The sequence below is a fragment of the Anastrepha obliqua genome, chromosome 1, assembly GCF_027943255.1.
Source record: "Anastrepha obliqua isolate idAnaObli1 chromosome 1, idAnaObli1_1.0, whole genome shotgun sequence".
Taxonomy (NCBI): Eukaryota; Metazoa; Arthropoda; class Insecta; order Diptera; family Tephritidae; genus Anastrepha; species Anastrepha obliqua.
This window is the reverse complement of record NC_072892.1, coordinates 159,391,925-159,409,727: the sequence shown is the minus strand read 5'-3', so window position 1 is coordinate 159,409,727 and position 17,803 is coordinate 159,391,925. Positions and strand designations below refer to the sequence as shown.

Sequence of the window (17,803 nt, the reverse complement as noted above, 5' to 3'; positions counted from 1 at the left end):
TGTGGAGGTAATCGACCCCAAATCAGCCGAATGTGCCTTGATAAGTCTTTTGTTCGTCTAAAATTGTTTTCCCTTTTGTTTTTGCTTAACTATTGCCAAAAAAATTGTCAATAGGTGACTGTAAAGGCCAATCCAATATTTCAATCGCTTTTTGCTGCTTCCACTCTACATACCTTCGGCTTCGATGCTTGGGTTCATTATCTTCTTGTACAATCCAATGTTGGCTAGTTCCTCGCAGCTGACGGTAATAATGCGTTTTGATACATTTTATTCATCAAAACCATTTTTTAACAATCTCTGAGATTTGCTTTGCGTTCTTCAGGGCCTTCAGTACAGCCTGACTATAGACTCTCTGTTCCCCGCTTCCAGAATACCACAAATTTTCGATTGGAAAACAGTTGCTATTCCTCCCAGAGCACAATTACTTATTAATATCTTTTACGTGCTATCCTACGACACCTATTTCATTCCTGGACCCATCGGTAAAGAAAATATCCGTCAAATTTCCTTGAATGCACTCTGGATTACTACATTTGACCTTAAATTTCCTTCCAAACGAAACTATGGGTATAAGACCGTTGTTAGATGGCAAAAACAGTGGATACTGCTCAGATGTTGTCGTTGTTGTAGCAGTAACAGTGAGTGTAGTGTAATCACCGGTTGTCTTCGTCTAGCTCATCTAACGGTAGGCCCAGGAAACTTGCAGTTTCAACAGGTTTGGCCCAGAGGGAGAGATGATTGGGTTTGATGGAGCATGCGAAAAGGGGGTTAGTTTGGTGCGGGGTGCCTCCACATGCCGGACATATGTTTAGTATGTCTGGGTTGATTCTGGATAGGTTGGGGTTTAACGTACTAAAGTTTCCAGAACGTAATTCTGCCAAAGTTACGCTAGACTCCGGAGAAGTTGGAGCTCTTCGTCTACGATGGGTGGTGATTGGACTCCGATGACGGCATACGGGGGTCAGGAGCTTAAGAAGGTGGTAAGAGTCTCCCGATGAATGTCGTTTATGGTTTGTCTGTACAATGTCCGATCCTGTAGCTGTCGGTCTATTTTGTCTTGAATCTCGTCCGCGTAATTGAAGAGTGCCTTCTGAGGTGCCTGGGAGGTGGCTCAGGCTCAAGCAGATGTCTGTATGGGTGAGGTCTGCGGTAACACCCTAGCAGAAACTGCTGGCTGAGCAGTTTGTTATGCTCCTTCACAGGCAGCATATGGGCTTCGTCGTGTAGGTCTTGTATCGGGGGCATCATGAGACATCCTGTCGCGGTCCTTAATGCAGTATTTGGGTAGGTCTGAAGCTTCGTCCACTGCGAATCACTGGTTCCAGGTGACCACACAGGCGCAGCATAGCTTAGAACCGGTCAGTCTATTGCCTTGAAAGTCGACAGCAACATTTCCTTGTCTTTGTCCCAAGTGCTGCCGACAAGCGACTTGAGAACCTTGTTGCGATTCTGTACTGCTCAGATAGCATCTTAAAGACTTCTCTATGTCGCGAAGTTGCGTCTTCGTACCATAAATCATATTTATGAAGTTTACACATAGCTTTTGCGAGTATTGCTTCCTGCTGTATCTTAAGATCCAAGGGGAGCAAATCAGGCGTAGCATTTAGGACATCGCCGTAGGTTGTAGTCATGGCACTCGTAATGCATAAACATACACTTCTTTGCTTGCAGCCTGTGTAGCTCCTGACGTGTGGCCTGCCGCCACCAAACCATAGAGGCCAAATTCTTTTCGGAGAAGCAGTCCCGAACATGAACCTTAACTGGAATCTTAACAGTTCCTTGAACTTGTGGACTATCACCAGTTCACCAGGACCAACACATGCAATTATTCTCCCAATTCTCTCAATTCTGTTCTGAATTTGTCTAAACCCATGCAAGTCTTGTGCCCAATGTGTATTAATAAGGCTAAGGGAGGTTAGCAGGCACTAAATTATGGGGCTACGCCAGGCGAAATCCTTACTGGGGGTACAACGAAAAGAGGTTTAAAAAACCCATAACACTCCCAAAGGATACGCTGAGAATACCCGTGAGCAGGCAGCAGTCATCTGCACTTGATCGGGATATAGTCAACTGACTTTTGTCGTTTCTGTGATCAATCCCTTGATACTCCAATGCACCTTCTTCTTGAATCCAGCGCTATAGCACGGTGAAGGTTAAGACATCTCGGCCATTTGCAACCAAAAGAAAGGTACATACGCTCAGTCCAACCCCGCTTTATCTTAAGTTTAATAAGGGAACTGGGTCTGAATAAGGTACTGTGATGTTAGAGGGCACAAACTACCATGAGGTCGAAGTGCAAATCTCAAATAAATCTAAATCTGAATTTAATGTGTGATAATGAGAGCAGCGGTTTTCAATATGCTCCGGTATTTGAGGTCGTCTACATCTCAACTTTCTCGAATCGTGTCTCTGGATACATTACACCACTTTTCTTTAAAACCGCTTCAGTTTCACGCAACGATAAGTTCGGTTTTGTCACCAACAAATCAATTATCTTCTCATCTTGTTTGGGAGAGATATTTTTGGGTCTCGTCCTTGGAGGTCGTCAAGGTTTTTAACTTCGGTATACCGATGCGTGAGCCGGCCACCGTAGCTGAATAGGTTTGTGCGTGACTACCATTCGGAATTCAGAGAGAATTTAGAGAGAATTCGAATAGGTTCAAATCTCGGTGAAACACAAAAATGAAGAAAAATTTTTTTCTAACAGCGGTCGCTCCTCGGCAGACAATGGCAAACCTCCGAGTGTATTTCTGCCATGAAAAAGCACCTCATAAAAAATATCTGCCGTTCGGAGTCGCCAACTGTAAGTCCCTCCATTTGTTGAACAACATCAAAACACTCGGCCAAACACCTAACAGAAATGTAAGTGCCAATTATTTATATAAAGTTGTCAAAAAAGTCTTGCGGTATTTTTATTGAATTTTCAATTGTTCATAAAATTGGTTATAATAATGCGATTTAAGTCAAATATGCGCCGTTTTGTTCGATGACGAGTTCCCAACGAGATGCCAACTTCATAATGCCCCTCTTATAGAAGCTCGCTTCCCTATTGTCAAAAATCTCGGAGAGCCAATTTTCACAGGACTCTCTTGTGGACAACTTCCGACTACCAAGCTCGTTGGCCATGGACAGAAATAGGTGGTAATCACTTGGTGCGAGATCCGTACTATACGGTGGATGCAAAAGAACCTCCCATCCGAGCTCCCGGAGCTTCTGGCGCGTCACCAAAGATGCGTGTGGCCTGGCGTTGTCCTGATGGAAGACAATTCGGCCTCTGTTGATCAAAGATGGCCTCTTCTGCATGAGTGCTGCATTCAAGCGGTCCAGTTGTTGGCAGCACAGGTCCGAATTGAGCGTTTGGTCATAGGGGAGCAGCTCATAGTGGATGATTCCCTGCCAATCCCACCAAACACACAGAAGAACCTTCCTGGCCGTCAATCCAGGCTTGGCCACCGTCTGGGTAGCTTCACCGCTTTTCGACCACGACCGTTTGCGCTTCACGTTGTCGTAAGTGACCCACTTTTCATCGCCAGTCACCATCCGCTTCAAAAACGGGTCGATTTTGTTGCGATTCAGAAGCGATTCGCATGCATCCATACGGGCAAACATGTTTTTTTGCGTCAAGTCGTGTGGCACCCATACATCGAGCTTCTTTTTGAATCCAAGCTTCTTCAAATGGTTTATAACGGTTTGATGACTCATGCCCAGCTCTTGGCCGATGCTACGGCTGCTACTATGCCGGTCTCTTTCGATCAATTCAGCGATTTTATCGCAATTTTTGACGACAGGCATTCCGGACCGTGGCGCATCTTCGATCACCTCTGCACCAGAACGAAAACGTTGAACCCATCGTTGTGCGGTGGAAATGGAAACTGTATCGGGTCCATAAACTGCACAAATTTTATTGGCAGCATGAGATGCATTTTTGCCTTTATCGTAGTAGTACTGTAAAATATGCCGTAGTTTCTCTTTATTTTGCTCCATGTTTGCGACGCTATAACTCACGAACGACTAAAAGCAAACAACAATTAATCAAACACGTGTTAGCACGTGAAAAAAGCTTTCCAAAAAGCTCTAGCGTGAACTGATGCGACGAATACAACTAGAACTACGCGCTTGCAAAGACAAGCTTGCGGAAATACCGCAAGACTTGTTGGCCAACCTTATATATATTTTTTATTTATACCGATGCACCCATTTATTTATAAAGATCTTCGACTTCTTCAAATACTTTTTTGCAGAGGCACGTGACATTTTTAAAACTTTAGGGTGTGGACTTAAGAACACTACTTCAAATCGTTTATCACACGCGGAACTCACTTTTGTTTAAAACATGCACGCCTTCTAAATTTGAATTTTGCTGGTCACGCTTCTAATAGACAGACTGTAGATCTACCAATATATAATTAACGCTTATTTCTCTGTCCCTTAAAGGTCAACGACGTAACGCGCTTCATCTACGATCGTCCCATCTATAAAGGTCCGATCGATAAGGATAACGAATTCAAATCACTGTGGATCGAACGCACCAAATTGGAAATTTCTAATCCACTCCCAGGCATTTTGCGTTGGTTCGAGGTGAAACACAAGTCTGTGCATGAGATCACCCCAGTAGAGTTTGCATGTGAAACTATGAATAATGTCGGCAAGGAATTGTGGGATCTAATTGTGCAGTACCGCAGTGAACCGAAGCGTAATATAAATCCTTTCTCGATGCGCTTACAAGGCATAATCGATGCCAATGTCATGGGTGGCATAAGCAAGTATCAAGAGGCATTCTTCTCGGAGCAGTTCCTGAAATCTCCCCAGGGTCATGGCCAACAGGCAAATGTGCAAAAATTGAAAGCGCTTATACTCGAACAAATTCAAGTGCTTGAGCAGGCTCTGGAATTGCATGGTACACTAGCGCCCGCAGGCGTACAACCGCTACATAATCGTTTGCTTGAACGCTTCTCGCAACTAAAACAAAGTTTATCGGGTTTAGGACGATTGAAGCGCCAACATTCGGAGAGCATAGTAAATACGCCGCTGCCACCACTACCCACAGAAAAGCGTACGCTGAGCCTAGGCAATCCTAATATGAGTGCTGGACCTTCAAATTATTATGGTGTCTATGAGCAGGATGACATCTATACACGTCCGGGTGATACCTTACGTCCTGTCGAAGCTGGCAATGCCTTGCTTATAAATAACTCCTACCAAACGCTGAGCAATGAAAGCGTGAGTATAACGGAAATCACGCGTGACAAAGTGCCACCTATACCGAATCGCCCGCGTTCGCAGAACTTCATGCCTGCCACCGAAGGTCCGGAAGTGCCACCTAAGCGTAATCCTAATCAGGTGGGTTCAACAAATGCGCCACCGCTACCGCCGCGTGGCATAACGCCCGATAAACGCGCTTCAAACCCCATTGCCATAAATGATTTCTCGAGTAGCCATTACCCCACAGGTGGTTCCATACCGCGCCGCCCATTATCTGCACATCAACAGCAGCAGCAGCAGCAGCAGCAACAACATGAACATGGACAAAAGTATTCAGTGGTAGATATAAGCTTTGATGATCCCGAGGCTGATCAGCCGCCACACTCGCTGACAAGTGTTGGCGAGCCGGGGCAACTGAATGTGGCCAGCTATGGGCCGCATGATTTTCGTGATTCAGGCATCTCAACGACCAGCTCACACGATTTCAATAATTTAAATAATCTGAGCGAGGAGTCGTCCTCTAACTCTTTGAGCACCGTGCATCATCGCGATCACTGTCGCATGACATCGAACGGCAGTGCGGATAGTACCTATACCATCAACACTACGCTCAATATAAATCATCGTGAAAATTCGGCGAGCTCCTTCGATATGGAAGATTTACCAATGCCAGCACCACCTCCCATACCACCCAAGTCATTGAATATTATCGTCACTACAGATTCCTCTTCGCTTGACGAGCATCATTCGCCGATTCCCAATGCAAATCAAAACCATAACTCATCCAATCATACGCATACGCATGCCTTAAATCATCCAAATCATTTGCAACAACACTCGAATCATAAGCACAGTCAGAATCATCAACAGAACGGCGCCAACACCAACGATAATTACTTAGTACCCAAAAAGAGTGAGGCCAACGCCGACAATGCTAGCGCCACCGAATCACAAAATGATGGCGGCACTTTTTGAGTTGCAATATGTCGCTGCCATCAACCGCTGCTTCGCCCTATAGCGCCTCTACCGCCGCTACCATCAGCCACAACGACCGAGACCGAAACTGAGACTTCATCAACAACACAAACGCCCTCACCAACCCCACCACCACTACCACCATTGCTCCGCACACATGCATCACATATCGCACTCTCACCTGGCCAAACATTGCGCCGGCCATGCAAATCGCCAAATGCAATATCGACTGTCACTTCATTGTCGTTACCCTCACGCACCACTCAGCTACACTCATCATATACACGTCATCGTCACAATCATTACCACAGCACACACTATTGCCATGACTGCCTCTCCTCACCATCACCGCCGCCAATTGCGGCTACCATAACCGAACAGGCAGTGGTGCATGCGTCCTCATCTCTGTCCTCACTGGTCACGCCACCACCGCTGCCGCCATTGCTGCCACTTTCCATGCCGTTGACACAAACCGAAGCGCCGCCAGCACCCATGCTGGAACACTGTTCCTGTGGCCTAACGTTCACTGTGGAACCTGAGGCCGCCTATGAACTTCCAATGCCGACGGTACGCTTTGAGTCACCCATACAGACCACTCAATATGGCAGCCAAAGTGTATATAGTAGTAGTAGTAATATGTATGAATATGAACAATCGACAACGAATGATTCGAGTGAGGATTATGCGAGTGCGGTGCAAACGCAAACCACGCACATTCATGCGCACTGCTGTCAGCATTCGCGCTCCAATGCGCATGCGCAAACGGAGTTCGCCTATGAGCAGCGATGATGCATGGACTTGAAGGCGGAGACGGCGGTGACAGTGACTCAATTATTATAGACGCGGGAAGCAGAGTGAGGGGAGGAGTTGCGTGTTTTACTAGGAATCAAATTGTGACACAAATATTCTAACTTATCGATACCAAACATAAATAAACCATTAAGGCGAATTATAATAATACAAATTGGTGAAAGACCAACCACAAGTACGGAGCTACTTGGTGGCTAAAGTGCTAAAAAAGTTGTAATTAGTAGTTACTTAAATTTTATTTTAGAGTTTTCGGTTTGCAAAAGTGTGAAAAATAATTCCCAAAATATTCTAAGTCACGTAATTATTGTAATTAATTTTGAGTTTAAGAAAAATCATTTTCAAAAACAACGAAAATTGTGCAACAACCTGTCCATATAATTTTTTAATGCAACATCATTGAGCGAACACGAAAAATTTTCAGACGATCGAGCAAGTGCTGTAGCCCACTTCAGACTGAATTACAAAGCAGTTGCCAGAAAATTTCAATGAGATTCACTCGGAAGTGAATTACAGAGCATGCTCGAATCTAGCAGGTTTTTTAAGACTCGCAGAGAGAAAGCGGGCAGGTTCTGTAACTCGCTTCTGGGTGAATTTCGTTGGAATTTTCTGGCAACTGCTTTGAAATTCACTCGTTAGTGAATTATAGTGAATTCCTCGTTAATGAATTTCATAACAGACTTATAGGATTTATTTGGCTGAGCTTTTTCAGCTACTAAGCATTTTTTAAGTTTTTTTGGCAAATTACTATGACGTCATTAATTAAGGCTGTACAGTAAGTGAACCTTTGAACGGTTTTTAAAGTTCTCAAAGACAATCTGGTATCCACAAAATTACGTAATCCAAGAAATCATCGCAAATAATATGTTTTAAGGCGACAGATACCTGTAAACGGACATATTTCCCCTGATTTTCATTAAAATTATTTAAAATGAAGCAGTCAATATATTTTTTTCAAAATTGGCATACAGTTTATTTATACATTAAAATAATATAACTTTTTTTTAATGTTGTTGTAGCAGCATAAACATTCCCCCTACCTACATACGGGGAATGCTGCTGGAGTGACAGTCCTTGGCCGGATATAAATCCGGGTCGTTTCGGTAACGTAGAACCGACTGTCGTGGAAACGGCGGATGTACACTCAATTCTCCACGAAGGTCGCAGCGGAGCTTCTCAATCGGCAGGCATTGTAGCATCGGCAGCTGAATACAAAAAACCTACATTTTTTTGTATACCTAAATTTTTTTGTATATTAATGTCATAATTTCTATATGAATTAAACAAAAATGGGGGAAAAAATCGCGGAATAAAATACTTCAAAACAAAAAATGAATTTTGAGGCGAATTTCCTTACTATTTTTGCTTCGAACAAATTATTTTTTCGAAAAATGTTCGAAAACTTAAATTCACATAGAAAGTAATATCATAAAAAGATGTGTGCAAAATTTCAGGGAGATCGGTCAATAACTTTTCGAGTTATCGTGTACGCCAATTCGAAAAATATAATTTGACAAAAACGCGCCTTAAGTCGGCAACGTAACTATACCTCTCCCAGCGCTCGAACGCAAAGAATAGAGTGGTCACGGTTGACGATTTATAATATAAGAAATACTTAAATTTACGTTCTAAAATTTTTTTGACAAATTCTTAAAGGATTATATTATTAACATTTCATGAAAAAAAACTCACTTTTTTCGAAATTTTACAGGTATCTGCCCCTTTAAATAGTTTTTGTGGTTTCGTAGTAATAAGTTGTTAGTCTGCAAACCCTATCCCCGAGGAGGGGGTGCACTATGACTTGTGAGGAATAGCATTTCCAAGAGACAGCCGCTCGCTACGTGACAGACGTTCCTCCTCCGACAGTCGGTGGTTCTACGTTACCGGAACGACCCGGATTTACTATATTTCCGGCCAAGGACTGTCACTCCGCACATCTACGGGGAATGTTTTTGCTGCTACAACAACAACAAAAACAATACAGACGTTGTTTGATCCGCTGCGATGTGGAATTAGGGCAGAGGGCTTATTTGTTAGAATTATCGAGCATTGTGGGTTTTTTGAAGGACTCGCCATACCGCAATGCAAGACACCCATTATTCCTACTCGCTGCTAGTCCGGGACTGCTTGTTTGTAAATAAACACTTACTCACAGCTACCCTTCATATCTGAAGGCCGTTTCACTATGCGCATCCTGTGACCTGTCCGGAAGCCTGCAGCTCGACTCTCCCGGAACTCTACAATTCCGCGATACCGGATCCTGACACTATGCGCCCAGTGAGGGGCGGGATTACTATTAATCATCTACGTCAAATAGTTTTTTTAGGTTTGGAAAAAGATTACTTTGAGGCCGGGGTGCAATAACATATAGAGATTGCAGAGAGTGAAATAAAATTTAGAGGCCATATAAAAAAAGTAATAAAATTAATAAATAAAAGTGTAGACATTTAAGCTTTCAAAGTAACCTATACGACTTTAATGCAATCAGATTTAGAGAAGTTAATTTTTTTACGAAATTAAGCAAGTAAATTATTCTATGAATTGGTTATAGAGGCATTTTTTGATACTTAAATGCTTTGGTCTAAAACTTTAGCTTCAACTTCAACTTTTTGTTACTTATTTCTGCTAAAATTTTGAGTGAGGATTTTCAGCTGTAAACTGATTTTTAAACTTTTCGATTGAGACTTTAATACGGTATGTAAATATATAAATAAGTATTAATTGGAAAATCTTGTTCGAAAATTATGTATTTGCAAAGTTGTGTAGATTCAGTCGCCGTAGCCGAATAGATTTATGCGTGTCTACCTTTCAATACGACCTGTGTACGAAACCCATTGGGGGCATGAAACATGTTTTTTTCATAGCGGTCGCCTCTCGGTAGTTAATGGCAAACGTGCGAGGGTATTTGTGCCTTGAAAAAAGGTGCTCGTTACAAACCAACTCCCGCTCGAAGGCGGCCAAACACCCAACATAGGATAGGCGCCAATTATATTTAAATATTTTCATATATAAATGATTGTTTGGAAAATTTTGTAGAATTTTTGAAACCCCAAAATAGCTTTTCAACATTTAAGATTTTATAGGAATAATTTGGCGTGCACATTTTTTTTTTCAGGAAAAAACACGAAATAGCTTTGAAGCCTTTATAATTTTATAGACATAATTCGGTATGCAAAAAAAAGAGACACTTTAGGCAAGGCAGTAGGGCAGTAGTAGGCAGTCCATTCAGTTATTACCGAAGTTGTAGTATTTTACCACTTTTTCAACAGGACTGTCAAATCTAATTCACAATAGTCAATTGTACTTCAGAAAGCGTTATATGTATTTCAGAATAGTAAGTTGTATATCATAGCGCGTCAAATGTGCTCCAAATCAGGGAAATGTATTTCAGAAAAAGTCAGAAATTCTTCATAATAGTAAATTGTAGGTAAAAATACGTTGGATATATACAAAAATAATAGAGAGAACGTAGGTTCGAATCTCGGCGGTCGCTCCTCGGCAGGCAATGGCAAACCTCCGAGTGTATTTCTGCCACGAAAAAAGCTCCTCATAAAAAAATATCTGCCGTTCGGCGTCGGCTTGAAACAGTAGGTCCCTCAATTTGTGGAACAACATCAAGACACTCTTCACATATAGGAGAAGGAGCTCGGCCAAACACCCAAAAAGGGTGTACGCGCCAATTATGTGTATACATATATGTATGTGAAATATACTTTAAGGGGTAACACCTCTGTAGAAATTTCAAAAAATTGATTTTTTTTTATAAGCTTAAAAAATTCTTTGAACCTTTTAAAATACAGAACAAAAAGTTGTACACGTTACCGAAGTTTATTTCATAAATATTTTAAGCTTTTAACCAAGCGTTAGTGACTGCTACCTAACGACTTCTCCAAATTTCCAAACTTTAAACGCGTTTTTCTCAAAACACGTTTTCTGAAATTGGCACGCAGCCTAACTCAAACAATTTTAAATATTTTTAATCAGGTTTTTCACTACGTCTGTGTAATAACCTTCTTAAGAGAAGAGCGTAGGGGATTTTCGATAGATTAATTTAAACGATTGTTATAATTATTTAAGTGCCGTTTTTTTAGTCCAAAATAGAGTTTTTTCCTTCAAATGCTTGCTAATTCCACAAAAATAAATATTTTTTAAATCCCCTACGTGTTTCTCTAGCTATTCTTATCTAGATTAAGAAAAAAAATGTTTCTTTGTTCCAGATTAAAATTTGCACCCTCTGTGCTGCGTGCCGCGGAGCTCCTTCAAGAGAAACCACATTACAAAAATGTGTCCAATGCCACCATTTTGTAAAATTTTTCGATCAAACTTTGTAGTTTTGTATTTTAGTATATAAGTAATAACTTCCCAAATCAGAGTGATTGTTTTCCCTTTCCTTCTATACAAAAAAATTCTTTAAAAATCGTGTTTATTTTACGCGTGTACAGTGGTGTTAACCCTTAAGAGCGTGCAATTTACTACAAAAGTTTTCAAATATACTTCATAACACTTTTAACCCTCCGCTGGGCACTCGGGTCTGGCCAGACTTTTTCGATTTGACGTGAATTTAACTCATTGCTATATAGCTAACGACTTGAGCTTCCAGGTAGATTCCTCAAATTCAATTCTCTACCGATTTATAGATATAACGCTTTAAAAAGGGTTCTCGAACAGGACGAAAAAAGGCCAGACCCAGGTGTCCAACGGAATGTTATAAAAAAGGTGTCGAATGGAGGGTTAAATATACTGTGTAGTATTGTATATAGTAGTATGTAGTATGTAATATTTCAAAGTATATACCTTAGATATTTTTTAGGTACCTCAGAAACAGATTTTATAGGGCAACTGACTGTTTTGAAGGTCAAGGTGGCGCAAAATTAATCACACTATCGCTTATAAGAAATGGCACCGCAGCAAAATTAGCACACTTGGTGCATATTACACAGCGAAACACAATTAGCAAAGTGGTTGATGAAAACAATCTGTCAGACCCATTCGAAATTATGCAAGGAGATGCCCTACCATCTTTGGTTTTCAACCTAGTGCTGAATGAAGTAGTTCATCGTTTCGATTCACAAAAAGGCGTCTTCAACAGCAGTATGCAAAGGCGTGCGTACGTAGATGACATAGCCTTAATTACGAGAAACGTAACAACACTAAAAGAAGCATTCAGCGACCTAGAAAAGGAGGCCCTGCAAATTGGAGTACAAATTAATCACTACAAAACCGAGTATATGCTGCGAAGCAAATCAAAAAGCAACCCAGCTGGTCTTGTTATTGGTAATAACTGTTTCGAAGTTGTAGAAGAATTTAAATATCTGGGTGCTTAGTGCCAACGATGACTCACCGATTGCTACACAAGAGCAAACAGGATATACTTCTCAGATATAAAGTTATTTAAGTCCAAACCCTATCGAGATACCAGAAATTGCATATGTATCAGCTCTCCTATGCCCAATCCTGGCATACAGCTGTGAAGAATAGACGATGAAAATGAATGACGTCAACCAAATAGCAACATTCGAAAGGAAAATTTTGAGAAAAATATATGGCGTAATCAAGTTGGCAGACGGCACATATCGTATTCGATACCAACTAGAACTTGAACACCTTATAAAGGGGCGACACATCATAAAATACTTAAAATCTCAACGAAGAATCTGGCTCGGACACGTAAAAAGAATGCCAGAGCAAAGAGCACTAAAATAAGCCTTCAAGAAGCAATCGTATGGGAAGCGAACTAAGGGAAGACCAGCGAAAAAAATGTATTGATTCGTTTATCGATGACCTCAAAGAGATGAACATACAAAACTGCTGGCGATTGACAGCGAATCGAGAAATCTGTAGAAAGATAGTTGCGGAAGCGGGTGGACCACTACCCGGGACTGTCATGGTAAGAAAGAAGAAGAATTGGAAGATTTATAATTTTTGCAAATGACTTCGCATGTCAATCATACTTGGCACTTGTGTACTAGGCAGCTGTAGTATACAAACAGATAAGCAATGAGGCGCGTAAAGGTCAAAATAGAGATTCCCATCACTCAAACATTTTTTGTTTTTTGTTTTTAGTAAAAATATTATTTAAAAACAAAATTGATGATGATTAATCTGGCGCCACCGTGTACAATTCAATATTCTGAAGTACAAACTACTTACTTTCTGAGTTAAATCACACTATGCCGCAGTGTATTTTGTGCTCTCTGAAATAAATATTTTGAAAGCTATTTGAAAACGTGCGATTTTCGCTCGTTCTTTGCACTTATTTTTATTTGAAGTCATTTTATGCGATTATCTGTAGATCTCTTCGAACGTAGGCATCGCTTCTACGTGCACATACAGTCAACGTCAAAAGAAAGTGTACACCACATATTGACAAATCTGGACTATTTATTTATTTATTTTTTAATTTCAATTAATTTTATAACAAAATATGGTTAATACTACTACCAATCCCATATCATGCAGAGTTTTAAACTTTGTAAAAAATTAATAAATACGACAAAAAAAATTTCATTAAAATTTATTAAAAAAAACTTCATAAAAATTTCAGTCTGTTTAGTCCGAATTTCTAAAAAAAATTAAAGCATGAAATTTTATAGCTCATTAAATTTTGGTGTAGTAAAGCCAATTTCTAGTAGGTCAAAAATCACATTGAGTTTTTAGGAGTAAAATTTTTACAATTTATTAATTCATTTTTAAATTTCAATTAATTTTATAAAGAAATATAGTTCATACTACTACCAAATGCAGAGTTTCAAACTTTGTACAAAATGTATACAGTAAAAAAAATTCATCAAAATTTATAAAAAAAAAATACATCAAAATTTCAATCTTTTTAATCAGAATTTCTAAAAAAATTAAAGCATGAAATTTTATAGCTCATTAAATTTTGGTGTAGTAAAGCCAATTTCTAGTAGGTCAAAAATCACATTGAGTTTTTAGGAGTAAAATTTTTACAATTTATTAATTCATTTTTAAATTTCAATTAATTTTATAAAGAAATATAGTTCATACTACTACCAAATGCAGAGTTTCAAACTTTGTACAAAATGTATACAGTAAAAAAAAAATCATCAAAATTTATAAAAAAAAGACATCAAAATTTCAATCTTTTTAATCGGAATTTCTAAAACAATTAAAGCATGAAATTTTTTAGCTCATCAAATTTTGTTATAGTAAAGTGCCAATTTCAAGTAGTCCAAAAATCACACTGATTTTTTAGAATTTTTTTTTCGGTCGCGATCTTGTGCATTTTCTCCACATTTTTCTTGATATGGCAGAAAACGGAACGAAACGTCGCAGAAAAAATTGTCACAAATGAAAGCAACTGTTTTTTTTGTTTTTGGTGGGGTAGGTAGGGTTCAAAATGCCTTCGCACTTACAGCGACCGTCGTCTACTGCGTCGTGTGGTGTGGCCACTAAAACGATCCCTCCTCTCTTTCTGGGGAGATACCCTTCCCGGAACTGCTTTCTATATTACTTCGGGAGGGCCCAGAACAGCATCCATAAAGGACCACTTCTATTCATCCATGTCTGGGTGCGCCATATTTGTAGCCAGCTTTCATGCTATAGGCTCGTCTTCTTGTGTGTCTATCTGTGCGGCTTCACTTTGTTGCACTGTGTCGAGGTCAATCTTTTTTTCTTCGTAGTACGTTCTCGATGTATTTCTTTACCGCGTTCCAGTTGTTCCCGCGTTCGAGCATTTTGCAAAGCAACTTTTGAACGACTTGATACAAAATGAATAAATAAATAAATAGTGAAAACTTATCGATTTGTGGTGTGCGCTTTCTTTTGACGCTCACTGTATATACATAGATCAAATATGTCATGTTAATGATACTTTCCTATACTTTAATCAAAGAACTCGAAACGTATTTTATGAGGTTTGTGCCCAAGTTGAACGCCCACACTCAGCCTATTCAATTTGCATTGGAAAGCAAAGCAATTTGTGGTAGGCGAATTGCCTTAAGGGGTTACATGGGTTTCGTCGGGTAAAAAAAGGCATATTTTCAATTTTTTATTTCTATGTAAAACATTATTTATTTAATTCAAACTTTTTCTGTCTTATAGATACATATTTAAAGAATAATTTCTGAAATTTAAAAAAAAATATTAAAAATCCTCCATTGTGACGTCATTTCCGGTGACCCCTCGAAAAAAAGGTGCGTCCGTGTTGTCAGCAAATAAAAAAACAAAAATAAATGTTTTAGTTAAGATCATAAACTCGTGCTTGAACGAAGGAGAGAAAAAAAAGCAAAAATTTGGAATTTCGGCAAACATTTTTCCAAAAAAATGAAAATTTCGGCCAAATTTGCTTGGCATTTTGTTTTTTTAAATAGTTGTAATTGAAAAAAAAACCAAATCCTTCGTTCAAGCACGAGCAAATTGTATCTCGAACACCTGTGTAAAATTTCATCAAGATCGGTTCAGTAGTTTTCGAGAATATTTGACAACCGACTTTGAAAACACGGTTCCCAGAACAACGCGTTTAAAGTTTTGAGTAACAATAAAAGTGGCACACCTTCCAAAGGCTGTATCTCCGAAACTATTATTCGGATCGACTTGAAAATTTAGGATAATATTCTTCAGATCTTGTAGAAATTAATAAGCAAAAAAAATTATTTTTTGAACCCACGAAACCCATGTAACCCCTTAAGAGAATGAGAATGAAAACTGTATACAGCAAGCGGTTGATTTGAAAATCGAAACCCTACAAATTATGCACCGAAAAAATTAAAAAAATTAGCTGTTGAGCGATTTTATTTGCATATTTGTGAATATTTTTATTCTCGAAGTTAATAATTTTATTCGCAAGTCCACAAAATTTATTTTATTCACATCGCAAATTATGTTGCTTGCTTTATAAAAATTCCCAAAACAAAAAATGGAAATTAAGACGTTCTTAATTGTATCTCTAAGAAATATTACTATCCCTCCGATTTTATATATTAAATATTTTCATACTCAATCAGCATGATTCAATGACAAAAGGTTTGCTCAGTAAGCAGCTTTCTCATTCTCTCTTGTCAAATCGGCTTCCTAAACAAGATACGGATTGCTAGCTCTACAAATTTTAAGTAAAAGTGGAAGAAAAGTAAAATTTGTAAAAAAAACATTTCATTTTCAAAATGCATCTGCTTACAAGCAACAACTCGCTAAAGAGTTTTCATCGGTATCTTCACAGCTAAGGTAGTATGACATGAAATACATACCGCTTAAGTCAGGACATGATAGAGTAATTGACGCAATCCGAGATCGATGAGTGGAGAATGTACAAAGCTTTGTTTCTTATGAAGTGGTGATTTAGACGGAATTCATGTTTTGCGAAGAGTTAGCATTTCCCAAAGAGTTACGACAGGGAGAAGAATTGGATAGTCCGGAAATTGTTTCCAATGAGCCCACCTTCCCATGGATAGTTGAAGTGTCCAGAGAAGGCTGAGCACAAAGCACAGTACCAGCATGAAAAACCTTCTCGTAAAAACCCATCTACCGGAATCAGCTTAAAACTGTAGGTCCTTCCGTTTGTGGAACGCGCGCTACAAATAGGAGGAGGATCTCGGCGAAACACCTAACAGAATTGTACATGCCAATTATTTATTTATTTTTAACAAAATAGTTTCATATTGGCGAAACTTCGCGATCGGTTTAAATTTAAAAACTAATTCACAAAACAAAATCTTGGATTATGTGAAGTAATTTCTTGTTTTAATATTAGACTTGCCAATTTCCGCTAATAACTTCTATCTGTACCATTATTTACATTCAAATATTAATTAAAATTTATTTTTTAAACCGTTCGCAGTTTTTATCAAAACGGATTTAATTTTTACCACTTTATGCACCTTCTTAAATAAGGGGTGGTTAAGTTTCAAGGGCCGGTGTTGATTTTGAATAAAATACAATTTTTTTTTAAATTGTTATCATTTCTCTTTATTACGATAATATTGGTATGGCTCAATTACGTATGGAACAAAATATCGGTCAAAGGGCCGCCGCTGTCTCGGCGGCACACCTCCATCCGATGGTCCAAATTTTCGATGACGCTGAGGCATAATTGAGGTTCTATGCCGTTAATGTACCAAATTATCCCATCCTTTAGCTCTTGAATTGTTGCTGGCTTATCGACGTACACCTTTTCTTTCAAATAACCCCAAAAAAAGAAGTCCAACGGTGTCAAATCACATGATCTTGGCGGCCAATTGACATCGCCGTGAGGTGAGATTATTCGGCCATCAAATTTTTCACGCACAAGAGCCATTGTTTCGTTACCTGTGTGACAAGTGGCACCGTCCTGTTGAAACCACATATCGTCCACATCCATATCTTCCAATTCGGGCCATAAAAAGTTCGTTATCATCTCCCGATAGCGAACACTATTTACAGTAACTGCCTGACCGGCCTCATTTTGGAAAAAATACGGCCCAATGATGCCGCCGGCCCGTAAACCGCACCAAACAGTCACTCTTTGTGGGTGCATTGGTTTTTCGGCAATCACTTTTGGATTATACTTCGCCCAAATGCGGCAATTCTGGTTATTGACGAAACCACTGAGTTGAAAATGTACCTCATCACTGAAGATGATTTTCTTCGATATGCATTTTGATTTGAACGCCCGTTTTCATAATAAGCCTGAATAACTTTAACGCGTTGCTCGATTATGTATCTTTCCATGGTTCAAATTGAGTTAGTCTGAAATTGAAAAATGTCAAATGAAATACAGAAAAAAACTTGACGTTTAGATGTGGTTCACATACAACATCGGCCCTTGAAATTTAACCACCCTTTACAATCTTTTGTAAGGGAATGTCAAAAATCGAATGTCACT

At 39.4% G+C, this 17,803-nt stretch overlaps 1 protein-coding gene across 2 annotated transcripts in view; it reads left to right on the top strand.

Annotated features, from left to right (window-relative positions):
- Positions 1 to 6,181, top strand: part of LOC129239011 (dedicator of cytokinesis protein 3) — a 166,696-nt gene extending 160,515 nt beyond the window's left edge. For both annotated transcript variants that reach the window (XM_054874283.1, XM_054874275.1), the window contains one exon: positions 4,435 to 6,181. In XM_054874283.1, coding sequence (XP_054730258.1) covers positions 4,435 to 6,177 — 1,743 coding nt within the window. In that variant the 3' untranslated portion in view covers positions 6,178 to 6,181. The remainder of the gene's footprint in view (positions 1 to 4,434) is intronic.
- Positions 6,182 to 17,803: the final 11,622 nt, after the last annotated feature.